Source organism: Oncorhynchus keta, chromosome 17 (genome assembly GCF_023373465.1).
Source record: "Oncorhynchus keta strain PuntledgeMale-10-30-2019 chromosome 17, Oket_V2, whole genome shotgun sequence".
Classification (NCBI taxonomy): Eukaryota; Metazoa; Chordata; class Actinopteri; order Salmoniformes; family Salmonidae; genus Oncorhynchus; species Oncorhynchus keta.
The window spans coordinates 28,544,820-28,560,203 of NC_068437.1; the positions used below are offsets into that span (position 1 = coordinate 28,544,820).

The 15,384-nt window shown below is 39.7% G+C and overlaps 1 protein-coding gene across 17 annotated transcripts in view; it reads right to left on the reverse strand.

The window, feature by feature from the left end:
• Nucleotides 1-15,384, reverse strand: part of LOC118396254 (FERM domain-containing protein 4A-like) — a 232,967-nt gene that overhangs the window by 35,193 nt on the left and 182,390 nt on the right. For 16 of the 17 annotated variants that reach the window (XM_052465817.1, XM_052465818.1, XM_052465816.1 and 13 more), the window contains exons 5-7: nt 13,197-13,281; nt 7,169-7,225; nt 6,285-6,307 (exon numbers count right to left, since the gene is read on the reverse strand). In XM_052465817.1, coding sequence (XP_052321777.1) covers nt 6,285-6,307; nt 7,169-7,225; nt 13,197-13,281 — 165 coding nt within the window. The remainder of the gene's footprint in view (nt 1-6,284; nt 6,308-7,168; nt 7,226-13,196; nt 13,282-15,384) is intronic. The other variant, XM_052465808.1, reaches the window with a different exon arrangement.

Sequence of the window (15,384 nt, forward strand, 5' to 3'; positions counted from 1 at the left end):
ATGCCAATAAAGCCCTGAAATTGAAATTGAATTGAGAGAGAACGAGAGGTGGAGCAGAGAGAGAGAGGGGAAGAGATAGCGAGACCCCAGACTTCAGACTCTCAGTCTTAAACCCCTCTGTAATCCACTAAACCTCCCAGCCCCCTGAGACGGAGGGAAAGGCCTGGAAAAAGGAAAGCCAACACTGGAAATATAATAACCAAGACAATACCTGATCTCCCACATGAAAAACTACTACAGTTTACTATAGAATACTACAGTACTTACTATATCATTCTGTAGTAAACTATAGTATACTGTAGAATGCTATACAACACATGTGTAGTACTTACTATAGAATTTAGTAGTATACTATTAGTACTATAGCACATACTACATTATACTAAAGTCCGCAAAAACACTACATTGAATACTATGGTATTTAACCATAATACTATAGTATTTTTTCATGTGGGCGAGAGCAATGGTCCTCAATCCCAACCTCTACCACCTGATCTGGATGCCACAGCCCCAGCAGCCTTCACCAGGAACGGACGGGCAACCAGTAACATAAACGCTTTCAATGTTAGTGTAATATATAGCGTAATATGTTACACATTCCAGAGCTGTGGGATGCCATGTTTATTTATGTTCCCTGTGAGGAGGAGGAAATGGGATCAAAGGTGAATGCTGTTTGACTCTCTTATTTACACTGGCTTAGCCACTGGCCTAGTGGTTAGAGCGTTGGGCCAGTAACTGAAAGGTTGCTGGATCAAATCCCTGAGCTGACAAGGCAACAATCTGTAGTTTTGTCCCTGAGCAAGGCAATTAACCCACTAAATGCAGAAGATGCGTTCAGTTGTACAACTGACTAGTCATCCCTCCACGCTCACACACTGACAAAGAATCCTTATCCTGTACTGCTCTAAGTTATACAACAATAGCTGTGTTCGAATACCCATACTAACATACTGTATTCTACATACTTAATGAGTATATACTATTAGTTCATTTTAGTATACTGTAAACGAACGGTATCCTTTCATTTGAGCATGCTAACGCTTCGCCTGTCTACCAGAAGTCGATGCTGCTAGCTACTTCCAGACACAAATGAGAGAACACCTCACTCTGACCATTTTACTCGCCCTTGCAAGAGCCGGTAAGGTTGTTTTCATGTTATCCACAGTGTTGGTGACTGTAACTGTGCTGCTGGCAACAATTGAATTATGCATTTTGCCAACATTTACTGACACAGGCCATATTCAACTGGGTTGAGCGTTCGTAAATCATCAGCTATTCTGCGCTCTGGCACACTCAGACGAGAGAGCTCTGGCACACTCAGACGAGAGAGCTCTGGCACACTCAGACGAGAGAGCTCTGGCACACTCAGACGAGAGAGCTCTGGCACACTCAGACGAGAGAGCTCTGGCACACTCAGACGAGAGAGCTCTGGAATCGGAGTAGATAGCCGGAGAGAATTAACAATGACCCTTAAGAATGCACAACGACTATACCACTTCGTGAAGCTAAGAATGACATATAGTTAATATACTGGCAAGTTCAATGTATTAGTAGCCAACTAACATTAGGTAGCTAGTTAAATTACCAGTACATACTGCTGTAATGATATGGTGTGGTTCGTAAAAATAGCATAGCTAACAAATTGTCAGCCAACATAACATGAAGCATAAATTATTTGAAAAGTTATTACTTTATTACATTGCACAACGTTTTCTTAACATTTGTCATAATTAGTTAAAGGAATGAAATTCTGCCATTTTCAAACAGAAAACGTTGTGAAGCCACACCCATTTTCTGAAGAATTGTATTATGGGCCCTAAAAGCACAGAAAAAGTGTCCACTGCTTGTATACTTTGTATTTTGGCAAATTTAGTACGACATTCAGGAACTTTTGGCTGAATAACTACATCCATACTATGACCAATAAGCATACAAACTACATCCATACTATGACCAATAAGCATACAAACTACATCCATACTATGACCAATAAGCATACAAACTACATCCATACTATGACCAATAAGCATACAAACTACATCCATACTATGACCAATAAGCATACAGACTACATCCATACTATGACCAATAAGCATACTAACTACATCCATACTATCACCAATAAGCATACTAACTACATCCATACTATCACCAATAAGCAAACTACATCCCTACTATGACCAATAAGCATACAAACTACATCCATACTATGACCAATAAGCATACAGACTACATCCATACTATGACCAATAAGCATACAAACTACATCCATACTATGACCAATAAGCATACAAACTACATCCATACTATCACCAATAAGCAAACTACATCCATACTATGACCAATAAGCATACAAACTACATCCATACTATGACCAATAAGCATACAGACTACATCCATACTATGACCAATAAGCATACAAACTACATCCATACTATGACCAATAAGCATACAAACTACATGCATACTATGACCAATAAGCATACAGACTACATCCATACTATGACCAATAAGCATACTAACTACATCCACACTATGACCAATAAGCATACTAACTACATCCACACTATGACCAATAAGCATACTAACTACATCCATACTATTACCAATAAGCAAACTACATCCATACTATGACCAATAAGCATACAAACTACATCCATACTATGACCAATAAGCATACAGACTACATCCATACTATGACCAATAAGCATACTAACTACATCCATACTATGACCAATAAGCAAACTACATCCATACTATGACCAATAAGCATACAAACTACATCCATACTATGACCAATAAGCATACAGACTACATCCATACTATGACCAATAAGCATACTAACTACATCCACACTATGACCAATAAGCAAACTACATCCATACTATGACCAATAAGCATACAAACTACATCCATACTATGACCAATAAGCATACAGACTACATCCATACTATGACCAATAAGCATACAAACTACATCCATACTATGACCAATAAGCATACAAACTACATCCATACTATGACCAATAAGCATACAGACTACGTCCATACTATGACCAATAAGCATACTAACTACATCCATACTATGACCAATAACCAAACTACATCCATACTATGACCAATAAGCATACAAACTACATCCATACTATGACCAATAAGCATACAAACTACATCCATACTATGACCAATAAGCAAACTACATCCATACTATGACCAATAAGCATACAGACTACATCCATACTATGACCAATAAGCATACTAACTACATCCATACTATGACCAATAAGCAAACTACATCCATACTATGACCAATAAGCATACAAACTACATCCATACTATGACCAATAAGCATACAAACTACATCCATACTATGACCAATAAGCATACAGACTACATCCATACTATGACCAATAAGCATACTAACTACATCCATACTATGACCAATAAGCAAACTACATCCATACTATGACCAATAAGCATACAAACTACATCCATACTATGACCAATAAGCATACAGACTACATCCATACTATGACCAATAAGCATACAAACTACATCCATACTATGACCAATAAGCATACAGACTACATCCATACTATGACCAATAAGCATACTAACTACATCCATACTATGACCAATAAGCAAACTACATCCATACTATGACCAATAAGCATACAAACTACATCCATACTATGACCAATAAGCATACAGACTACATCCATACTATGACCAATAAGCATACTAACTACATCCATACTATGACCAATAAGCATACAAACTACATCCATACTATGACCAATAAGCATACTGACTACATCCATACTATGACCAATAAGCAAACTACATCCATACTATGACCAATAAGCATACCAACTACATCCATACTATGACCAATAAGCAAACTAACTACATCCATACTATGATCAATAAGCATACAAACTTCATCCATACTATGACCAATAAGCAAACTACATCCATACTATGACCAATAAGCAAACTAACTACATCCATACTATGACCAATAAGCATACAAACTACATCCATACTATGACCAATAAGCAAACTACATCCATACTATGACCAATAAGCATACAGACTACATCCATACTATGACCAATAAGCATACAAACTACATCCATACTATGACCAATAAGCAAACTACATCCATACTATGACCAATAAGCATACAAACTTCATCCATACTATGACCAATAAGCATACAAACTACATCCATACTATGACCAATAAGCATACAAAGTACATCCATACTATGACCAATAAGCAAACTACATCCATACTATGACCAATAAGCATACAAACTACATCCATACTATGACCAATAAGCATACAGACTACATCCATACTATGACCAATAAGCATACAAACTACATCCATACTATGACCAATAAGCATACAGACTACATCCATACTATGACCAATAAGCATACAGACTACATCCATACTATGACCAATAAGCAAACTACATCCATACTATGACCAATAAGCATACAAACTACATCCATACTATGACCAATAAGCAAAGTACATCCATACTATGACCAATAAGCATACAAACTACATCCATACTATGACCAATAAGCAAACTACATCCATACTATGACCAATAAGCAAAGTACATCCATACTATGACCAATAAGCATACAAACTACATCCATACTATGACCAATACACATACAAACTACATCCATCCTATGACCAATAAGCATACAAACTACATCCATACTATGACCAATAAGCATACAAACTACATCCATACTATGACCAATACGCATACAAACTACATCCATCCTATGACCAATATGCATACAAACTACATCCATCCTATGACCAATAAGCATACAAACTACATCCATACTATGACCAATAAGCAAAGTACATCCATACTATGACCAATAAGCAAACTACATCCATACTATAACCAATAAGCATACAAACTACATCCATACTATGACCATTAAGCAAACTACATCCATACTATGACAAATAAGCAAAGTACATCCATACTATGACCAATAAGCAAAGTATATCCATACTATGACCAATAAGCAAATTACATCCATACTATGACCAATAAGCAAAGTACATCCATACTATGACCAATAAGCAAAGTATATCCATACTATGACCAATAAGCAAAGTATATCCATACTATGACCAATAAGCAAAGTACATCCATACTATGACCAATAAGCAAAGTACATCCATACTATGACCAATAAGCAAAGTACATCCATACTATGACCAATAAGTACATACTCAATTTATGTCACAAATAGTATGGTTAGTGTGGTTAGTATTCAAACACAGCTCATGTGTTCCTTTAACCATGAAGACATCCAATGCATCTTTATTCTAAGGAACATAGTAGCATGATTACCAGCATCGCAAACAACCATTTACACAATAGCGGGTTACACAATGAAGCAGAAAACATACTGCACCACATGGCATTTTGTAAACAACATTTCAAGCCTGCCTAAATGTAAGCTAGCACCTCTCTACACCATAAAACTGCAAATCAATAGAGGATAAGTTGTTTTAGGGGGCAGAAGCCTCATCATGTGAGCTGGGAAGCTGAGGTCTTAACTACCCTGGCCTTCGTCTCACCCTGATTCACTGCTCTGTTCTTAATTGGTTAGGGGTCATGCACTGTGGAGCCCTGTCACTCACTCACTCACTCACTCACTCACTCACTCACTCACTCACTCACTCACTCACTCACTCACTCACTCACACACACAAAGAAATATGCTCCAATGACCCTCTCTAAAGTCAGACTCTTCTGTCTGGATGGAGTGAGTGAATCGGGAGACTGGGGATGAGAAAAGAGATTGAGAGGGATAGAGCGATGGAGGACAGGCAGACAAAGGCAGGTCCTGTGAGAGGAGAGAGAGGGGCATTTCAGCTAATTTGTTTCACAGCTCTGAGGGGCTCAGAGGGCCAAGGACAGACCCCCTACATGGGTGCTATTGTTCTCCTGTCACACACACACACACACACACACACACACACACACACACACACACACACACACACACACACACACACACACACACACACACACACACACACACACACACACACACACACACACTTATCCCACCCTCCCCTCTCCCAAAAATCAAACAAACATGTGGGCCACCAGCTCTCTACTCCCCACTGAGACAGGGACAATAGGTCTGAGGCTGCTGGATATGAGTTATTATAGAGTATATTCTACATATACAGCTTACTGTAGTATAAATACATAATAACTGTTCTTACCTGGTGAAGTCACCTTTAGCCTCCTGGATAGAAAAGAGAAAGAGAGTGGTTAGATTTATGCAGTATTATGGAGGGGCAAAAAATTGCTTTTGTGGGTTAAGTTGTGTGTGTGTGTGTGTGTGTGTGTGTGTGTGTGTGTGTGTGTGTGTGTGTGTGTGTGTGTGTGTGTGTCTAATCTGTGTGTGTGTCTGTGTGTGTGTGTGAGGAGTGTGTGTGTGTGTGTGTGTGTGTGTGTGTGTGTGTGTGTGTGTGTGTGTGGTGTGTGTGCGCACAGGCATATGTGTGCAGGCAGGTGAGAGTAGGGTCAAGTCTCCTGCGGTGAAATCAGAGAGAAACGTTATCCTTCCATCTGGAGCAAAACCTCTAAAGACCAAGAGATACCTGACACCTCTGCACCTGCATACACATACACACACACACACACACACACACACACACACACACACACACACACACACACACACACACACACACACACACACACACACACACACACACACACACACACACACACACACACTCCATAGTCTTTGTGTTAGCTGGACCTGTGGTAATGGGCTGACCTAGACTGAGGGGGAACCCTACACACTATCTGCCCAATATACATACTCACTCCCTGGAACTAGGCATGGGAGACCATTCCAAAAATAATCCATGTCTGATTCTTCAAATGTACGTTTATTTGGCCAACTCCTCTGCCATGTTCATGTCATGATAAAGATGATGAACCAATGGGGAGAGTCAGAGTAGATCTGGGACCAAGCTAGAGAAATAATCCTTCTAAAATATAGCAGAATTAGAGGAAAGACAGCTCACTATTTCAGCAGATTGGAAAGTAAGTAATGTGGTGTGTGTCAGGAAGCAGATTAAGGACTTTGACTTACCTGTAGGATATAGGAGGCCAGCTCAAAAACCACCTCACTGTCCACCTCAATGAGCTCCTTGGAAAAAGAGAGAGAGAGAGAGAAACAGAGAGAGAGAGAGACACAGAGAGAGAAAGACAGAGAGAGAAAGAGGGAGAGAGACAGAGAGAGTGAGAGAGAGAGAGAGAGAGAGAGAGAGAGAGAGAGAGAGAGAGAGAGAGAGAGAGGGAGAGAGACAAAGACAGAGAGAGAGACCCCGAGAGAGAGACACAGAGAGAGAAACAGCGAGAGAGAGAGAGAGACAGAGAGAGACAGAGAAAGAGGGAAAGCGAGAGAGAGAGAGAGAGAGTGAGAGAGAGAGAGAGACAGAGAGAGAGAGAGAGAGAGAGAGAGAGAGAGAGAGAGAGAGAGAGAGAGAGAGAGAGAGAGAGAGAGAGAGAGAGAGAGAGAGAGAGACAGAAATAGGGAGAGAAAGACAGAGAGAGAGAGAGAAAGATAGAGAGAGAGAGAGAGAGAGAGAGAGAGAGAGAGAGAGAGAGAGAGAGAGAGAGAGAGAGAGAGAGAAGAGAGAGAGAGCGAGAGACAGAAATAGGGAGAGAAAGACAGAGAGAGAGAGAGAGGGAGAGAGAGACAGAGAGAAAGAGGGAAAGAGACAGAGAGAGACAGAGAGAGACAGAGAGAGAGACAGAGAGAGAGAAAGAGAGCGAGCGAGAGGACAGCATTTGATAACGGTTATTCTGTGACTTGCACAGCTAATATACCCAATCCAATGTATCCATTACATTCCCTATGTGGGGAGCTGTGAGGGGCACATTTTCATCAGATTAACACTATGACCACGATGTTATGATGTACCTACACTACTACAGTTTTTTACAATCACTTTGGCACTAATTTCGGAGAAAAAAAAAAGTACACTTTTTCCAATTTCTTGGATACAATACACATAAAGCTAAGATCATTTGTTCATTGAATTAAAATCACTTGTTCAAAATGACACAACTTAATATCAAAGTATTACCATTTCAAAATGCAATTCACACATTACATCTGAAATGACTATCTATTAATTTCATTACAATGATCTAACTATCAATTGATACAACTGCTCAAAATGATAAGTAACTGTTGCGTTACTCTTAATGCATAGTTTTACGGAAACTGACAAACAATATTCCATGTTTAGATCATGAAAGTTTCAATTACTGTGGAATATGAACCAATTGGACTGACAACATTATCTATGGCTGCAATATTTCATCATCATTCTTTATCAGACATTGTTTCTATGGTCCCATGTACCACTTTTCCAGATCATTTTTTCAGATTTGACATTACTGTACACTCACCGGCCACTTTATTAGGTACACCTATCTAGTATGTAGGACCCCCTTTTGCCTCCACAACAGCCTGAATTATTCACGGTGTTGTACGTTAAGAGATGCCCTTCTGCATACCACTGTTTTAAACAGCTGTTCTTTGAGCGTTTGTGGCCTTTCTGTTGTCTTGAATGAGTCTGGACATTCTCCTCTGACCTCTCTCATTAACAAGGTGGTTTTGCCCACAGAAATGTCGCTCACTGAATGTGTTTTGTTTATCGCACCATTCTCTGTAAACTCTAGAGACTGTAGTGCATAAAAATCCCAGGAGGGCAGCTGTTTCTGAGATGCTGGAATCACCATGTGTGGCATCATCAATCATACCACGGTCAAAGTTGCTTAGATTACTCATCTTGCCCATTCTCATGTTTGGTCGAACAACATCTAAATCTCTCTACTATATATACTATATATATTGAGTTGCAGGCAGCCACATGATTCGCTGTTCGAATGTAACCTTCCTTGATGAGCTAAATGAGGTCTGTAGAGCTGGTCCTTCTGTAGCTCAGTTGGTAGAGCATGGCGCTTGTAACGCCAGGGTAGTGGGTTCGATTCCCGGGACCACCCATACGTAGAATGTATGCACACATGACTGTAAGTCGCTTTGGATAAAAGCGTCTGCTAAATGGCATATATATTATTATATTATACTGATGGCATGACCTATGTCATTGTGTGGGATAATGTCAGGTTCCACCAAATGGTGCAAGCATGGTTTCAGGCCCATCCACAATTTACCACCCTGTATTTACCCCCACTCTCCTTTCCTTAACACGATTGAGGAATTTTTCTCCACAAGGAGGTGGGAGGTATATGATAGGCGCCCTTCTCCACAGGCCATGGATGACGCATGCAATGACATCACGGCAGACCAGTGTCAGGCATGGATTCGCCCGAAGATTCTTCCCAAGATGTTTGGCTAATGAAAACATCCATTGTGATGTGGATGAGAACCTATGTCTAAATCCACAACAGGATTCTGCAAGTGCAAGGTTTCTTTAAAGATAAGAAGGCACAATGCAATGTTTTGAACATTGGACAGCCTGTGTTACAAGTGATGACCGATTTGAGTTTTGTGTCTAGAGTTGTGAAAAATGATCACAAGGTTCTGAAATTAGTGCCAAAGTGATTGTTAAAAACTGTAATACAACACTGAAATACATATTCATATAGGATAAAAACATTTCTATCACAATGTCCCCAGTACTCTTTTCTCCATTGCTGTTTTCATTGTTTCATCTAAACTTCCCTCACTCCCTTCCTCCCCCTCCCCAATTTATTGTCCTTTCTTCATTGGGGGTTGTCTGCTCTGCTTCAGCTCAGACATTACAGTGATTTCTTGTCCTTTCTTCATTGGGGGTTGTCTGCTCTGCTTCAGCTCAGACATTACAGTGATTTCTTGTCCTTTCTTCATTGGGGGTTGTCTGCTCTGCTTCAGCTCAGACATTACAGTGATTTCTTGTCCTTTCTTCATTGGGGGTTGTCTGCTCTGCTTCAGCTCAGACATTACAGTGATTTATTGTCCTTTCTTCATTGGGGTTGTCTGCTCTGCTTCAGCTCAGACATTACAGTGATTTCTTGTCCTTTCTTCATTGGGGGTTGTCTGCTCTGCTTCAGCTCAGACATTACAGTGATTTCTTGTCCTTTCTTCATTGGGGTTGTCTGCTCTGCTTCAGCTCAGACATTACAGTGATTTCTTGTCCTTTCTTCATTGGGGGTTGTCTGCTCTGCTTCAGCTCAGACATTACAGTGATTTCTTGTCCTTTCTTCATTGGGGGTTGTCTGCTCTGCTTCAGCTCAGACATTACAGTGATTTATTGTCCTTTCTTCATTGGGGGTTGTCTGCTCTGCTTCAGCTCAGACATTACAGTGATTTATTGTCCTTTCTTCATTGGGGGTTGTCTGCTCTGCTTCAGCTCAGACATTACAGTGATTTCTTGTCCTTTCTTCATTGGGGGTTGTCTGCTCTGCTTCAGCTCAGACATTACAGTGATTTCTTGTCCTTTCTTCATTGGGGGTTGTCTGCTCTGCTTCAGCTCAGACATTACAGTGATTTCTTGTCCTTTCTTCATTGGGGGTTGTCTGCTCTGCTTCAGCTCAGACATTACAGTGATTTATTGTCCTTTCTTCATTGGGGGTTGTCTGCTCTGCTTCAGCTCAGACATTACAGTGATTTCTTGTCCTTTCTTCATTGGGGGTTGTCTGCTCTGCTTCAGCTCAGACATTACAGTGATTTCTTGTCCTTTCTTCATTGGGGGTTGTCTGCTCTGCTTCAGCTCAGACATTACAGTGATTTCTTGTCCTTTCTTCATTGGGGTTGTCTGCTCTGCTTCAGCTCAGACATTACAGTGATTTCTTGTCCTTTCTTCATTGGGGGTTGTCTGCTCTGCTTCAGCTCAGACATTACAGTGATTTCTTGTCCTTTCTTCATTGGGGTTGTCTGCTCTGCTTCAGCTCAGACATTACAGTGATTTCTTGTCCTTTCTTCATTGGGGGTTGTCTGCTCTGCTTCAGCTCAGACATTACAGTGATTTCTTGTCCTTTCTTCATTGGGGGTTGTCTGCTCTGCTTCAGCTCAGACATTACAGTGATTTCTTGTCCTTTCTTCATTGGGGGTTGTCTGCTCTGCTTCAGCTCAGACATTACAGTGATTTATTGTCCTTTCTTCATTGGGGGTTGTCTGCTCTGCTTCAGCTCAGACATTACAGTGATTTCTTGTCCTTTCTTCATTGGGGGTTGTCTGCTCTGCTTCAGCTCAGACATTACAGTGATTTCTTGTCCTTTCTTCATTGGGGGTTGTCTGCTCTGCTTCAGCTCAGACATTACAGTGATTTCTTGTCCTTTCTTCATTGGGGGTTGTCTGCTCTGCTTCAGCTCAGACATTACAGTGATTTATTGTCCTTTCTTCATTGGGGGTTGTCTGCTCTGCTTCAGCTCAGACATTACAGTGTGATGGGACTTATGGGGGCAGAATAGAATGAGGAAATGCATTGGTGACTTGCAGAACAATTTTCTTAACGGTCTCTCTTTCTTTCTCTTTAATTCTCTCTCTCTTTCTTTCTCTTTAATTCTCTCTCTCTTTCTTTCTCTTTAATTCTCTCTCTTTCTTTCTCTTTAATTCTCTCTCTTTCTTTCTCTTTAATTCTCTCTCTCTTTCTTTCTCTTTAATTCTCTCTCTCTTTCTTTCTCTTTAATTCTCTCTCTTTCTTTCTCTTTAATTCTCTCTCTCTTTCTTTCTCTTTAATTCTCTCTCTCTTTCTTTCTCTTTAATTCTCTCTCTTTCTTTCTCTTTAATTCTCTCTCTCTCTTTCTTTCTCTTTGTCTCTCCATCCTGTTTAGTTAGATGAGCAATGCTGGGACAGGCCCTACTGACACACACACACATTGAGGGAAGGAAGTGTGTGTGTGTGTGTGTGTGTGTGTGTGTGTGTGTGTGTGTGTGTGTGTGTGTGTGTGTGTGTGCGTGCGTGCGTGCGTGCGTGTTTGTGTGTGTGTGTGTGTGCGTGCGTGCGTGTGTGTGTGTGTGTGTGTGTTTGTGTGTGTGTGGATGACTAGTGATTGAAGGGGTCAGGTATGTAAGGAATGTCCTCTATATGATCCCTGGCAGTTAATTGGTTAAGAGATCAGACAGCAGAGTGAAACACAACACTGAATACATTACCACCCAGCATGGGCTCTCACCATGGGGCTGTGGCCTAGCAGTGTGTGTGTGTATGTGTGTGTGGTCCAGTGTAGAACACACACTCCATACATGAAGACAGGAGATTGTATTAAAAATGACTCTATATCCACAACACAAATATAATGTCTTAAACGTATCCAAGATGAATCAAATCAAATGCTATTGGTCACATACACATGCTTAGCAGATGTCATTGCAGGTGTAGCGACATTCTGGTATCATGATTAACATTGACATAGTCTGTGTTGTGTTTATTTTTGTGTCCTTGTATACATGTGTGCCTCAAGTAAAAATAAAGCTATTTTGGTCTATTGGAGTGGAAATGTAGACTTCACAGATAACCCTCACTTCACTTGAGTCTGTTGGACAGGGAGAGTTCTCCAGCCTCCCTTTATAAACACCTAGCCTTAGGTGTGAAGTATTGGTTATGTGTTAGCATACGCTAAGCTGTCAGTGCTGGGTATGTATTAGGAAAAGCTAATGTGTGAAATAACATTTCACACATTTCACAATTCAATGGTCAGAAAGTAAAAGACAAATTCAGATAATTGCTGTTAATAATGTAAAAATCATTCACAAGATAGTAGCTACTAAAACAAATCTGATATTTGCCGTTTGTACATTTTTCAAAACTTTTATTAAAAGTTTTGTTGCTTTAACATGTTTTTCAACATAGTTCCAACTCTTTAAAAAGAATCAGAAGCTTCGCTATCGGTGGATGCATTTTGTTAGCAGAGGCTGGGTAACACTTTCGGAGCTGGAGATAGCATAAGCTTAGCTAATGCTAAATCTGTTTCTAACAGGATGAATGGAACAGAGAGGAGACAGAGAGTGGTTTTACTGTCACACTGACCACCCAACAGGTCACATATACCCCCTGCTGGTAGAATTATGACATGATTGGAAAATAAAATCATATATATATATATATATATATATATATTGGCATGCTATATCTAAGCATGAACCACAGGCCTGATGAACTTACCTTGTATATGCAGGACTTAGCATTGAGGAAGAAGAGTTCGATAGTAGCATTGTCCTTCAGGTAGGAAATACTCTCTATGTAAAACCTGTAACACACAGACAACAGAACACATGACTTTAGTTGAACATGCAGGAAATACTCTCTAAAACCTGTGGTGGACAGAAACATAAAACACAGTACAACAGACAATGACAGAATGAGTTTAGATTTGATGTGTCTTGGAAACAGACAAAAAAGAAAAGAAGCTCATTCAATCTCGTTCCAGGCTACTATGTGTGTCAGAACTGCAGTGAACAGAGTGTCCACTAGGAGTCATCAGACATGAGGCTAACACACAGTTAATAAAACCTTCTCTATCTGATACCTGGCAACCACCCAACACACACACAAACACACACACAAACGCTGATGCACAAACACAGACACATCATCTACACAAACACACCACACATCGCAAATGTGCACACGATGCATTTCACACAATGGCTGGCTGGCTGGCTGGCTGGCGGGCTGGCTGGCGGGCTGGCTGGCGGGCTGGCTAGCTGCATCATCAGCAGAGTGCAGGCAGAGAAACACAGGAACCATCAATAGAGTGATGGGAGCTACTATAACAGTATAATGTAGTCTATATATAGAGAGATGGGAGCTACTATAACAGTATAATGTAGTCTATATATAGAGAGATGGGAGCTACTGTAACAGTATAATGTAGTCTATATATAGAGAGATGGGAGCTACTGTAACAGTATAATGTAGTCTATATATAGAGAGATGGGAGCTACTGTAACAGTATAATGTAGTCTATATATAGAGAGATGGGAGCTACTATAACAGTATAATGTAGTCTATATATAGAGAGATGGGAGCTACTATAACAGTATAATGTAGTCTATATATAGAGAGATGGGAGCTACTGTAACAGTATAATGTAGTCTATATATAGAGAGATGGGAGTTACTATAACAGTATAATGTAGTCTATATATAGAGAGATGGGAGCTACTGTAACAGTATAATGTAGTCTATATATAGAGAGATGGGAGCTACTGTAACAGTATAATGTAGTCTATATACAGAGAGATGGGAGTTACTGTAACAGTATAATGTAGTCTATATATAGAGAGATGGGAGCTACTGTAACAGTATAATGTAGTCTATATACAGAGAGATGGGAGTTACTATAACAGTATAATGTAGTCTATATACAGAGAGATGGGAGTTACTATAACAGTATAATGTAGTCTATATACAGAGAGATGGGAGTTACTATAACAGTATAATGTAGTCTATATACAGAGAGATGGGAGTTACTATAACAGTATAATGTAGTCTATATACAGAGAGATGGGAGTTACTATAACAGTATAATGTAGTCTATATACAGAGAGATGGGAGTTACTATAACAGTATAATGTAGTCTATATACAGAGAGATGGGAGTTACTATAACAGTATAATGTAGTCTATATACAGAGAGATGGGAGTTACTATAACAGTATAATGTAGTCTATATACAGAGAGATGGGAGCTACTATAACAGTATAATGTAGTCTATATATAGAGAGATGGGAGCTACTGTAACAGTATAATGTAGTCTATATACAGAGAGATGGGAGTTACTATAACAGTATAATGTAGTCTATATATAGAGAGATGGGAGCTACTGTAACAGTATAATGTAGTCTATATACAGAGAGATGGGAGTTACTATAACAGTATAATGTAGTCTATATATAGAGAGATGGGAGCTACTGTAACAGTATAATGTAGTCTATATACAGAGAGATGGGAGTTACTATAACAGTATAATGTAGTCTATATATAGAGAGATGGGAGCTACTGTAACAGTATAATGTAGTCTATATATAGAGAGATGGGAGCTACTATAACAGTATAATGTAGTCTATATATAGAGAGATGGGAGCTACTGTAACAGTATAATGTAGTCTATATATAGAGAGATGGGAGCTACTATAACAGTATAATGTAGTCTATATATAGAGAGATGGGAGCTACTGTAACAGTATAATGTAGTCTATATATAGAGAGATGGGAGCTACTATAACAGTATAATGTAGTCTATATATAGAGAGATGGGAGCTACTATAACAGTATAATGTAGTCTATATATAGAGAGATGGGAGCTACTGTAACAGTATAATGTAGTCTATATATAGAGAGATGGGAGTT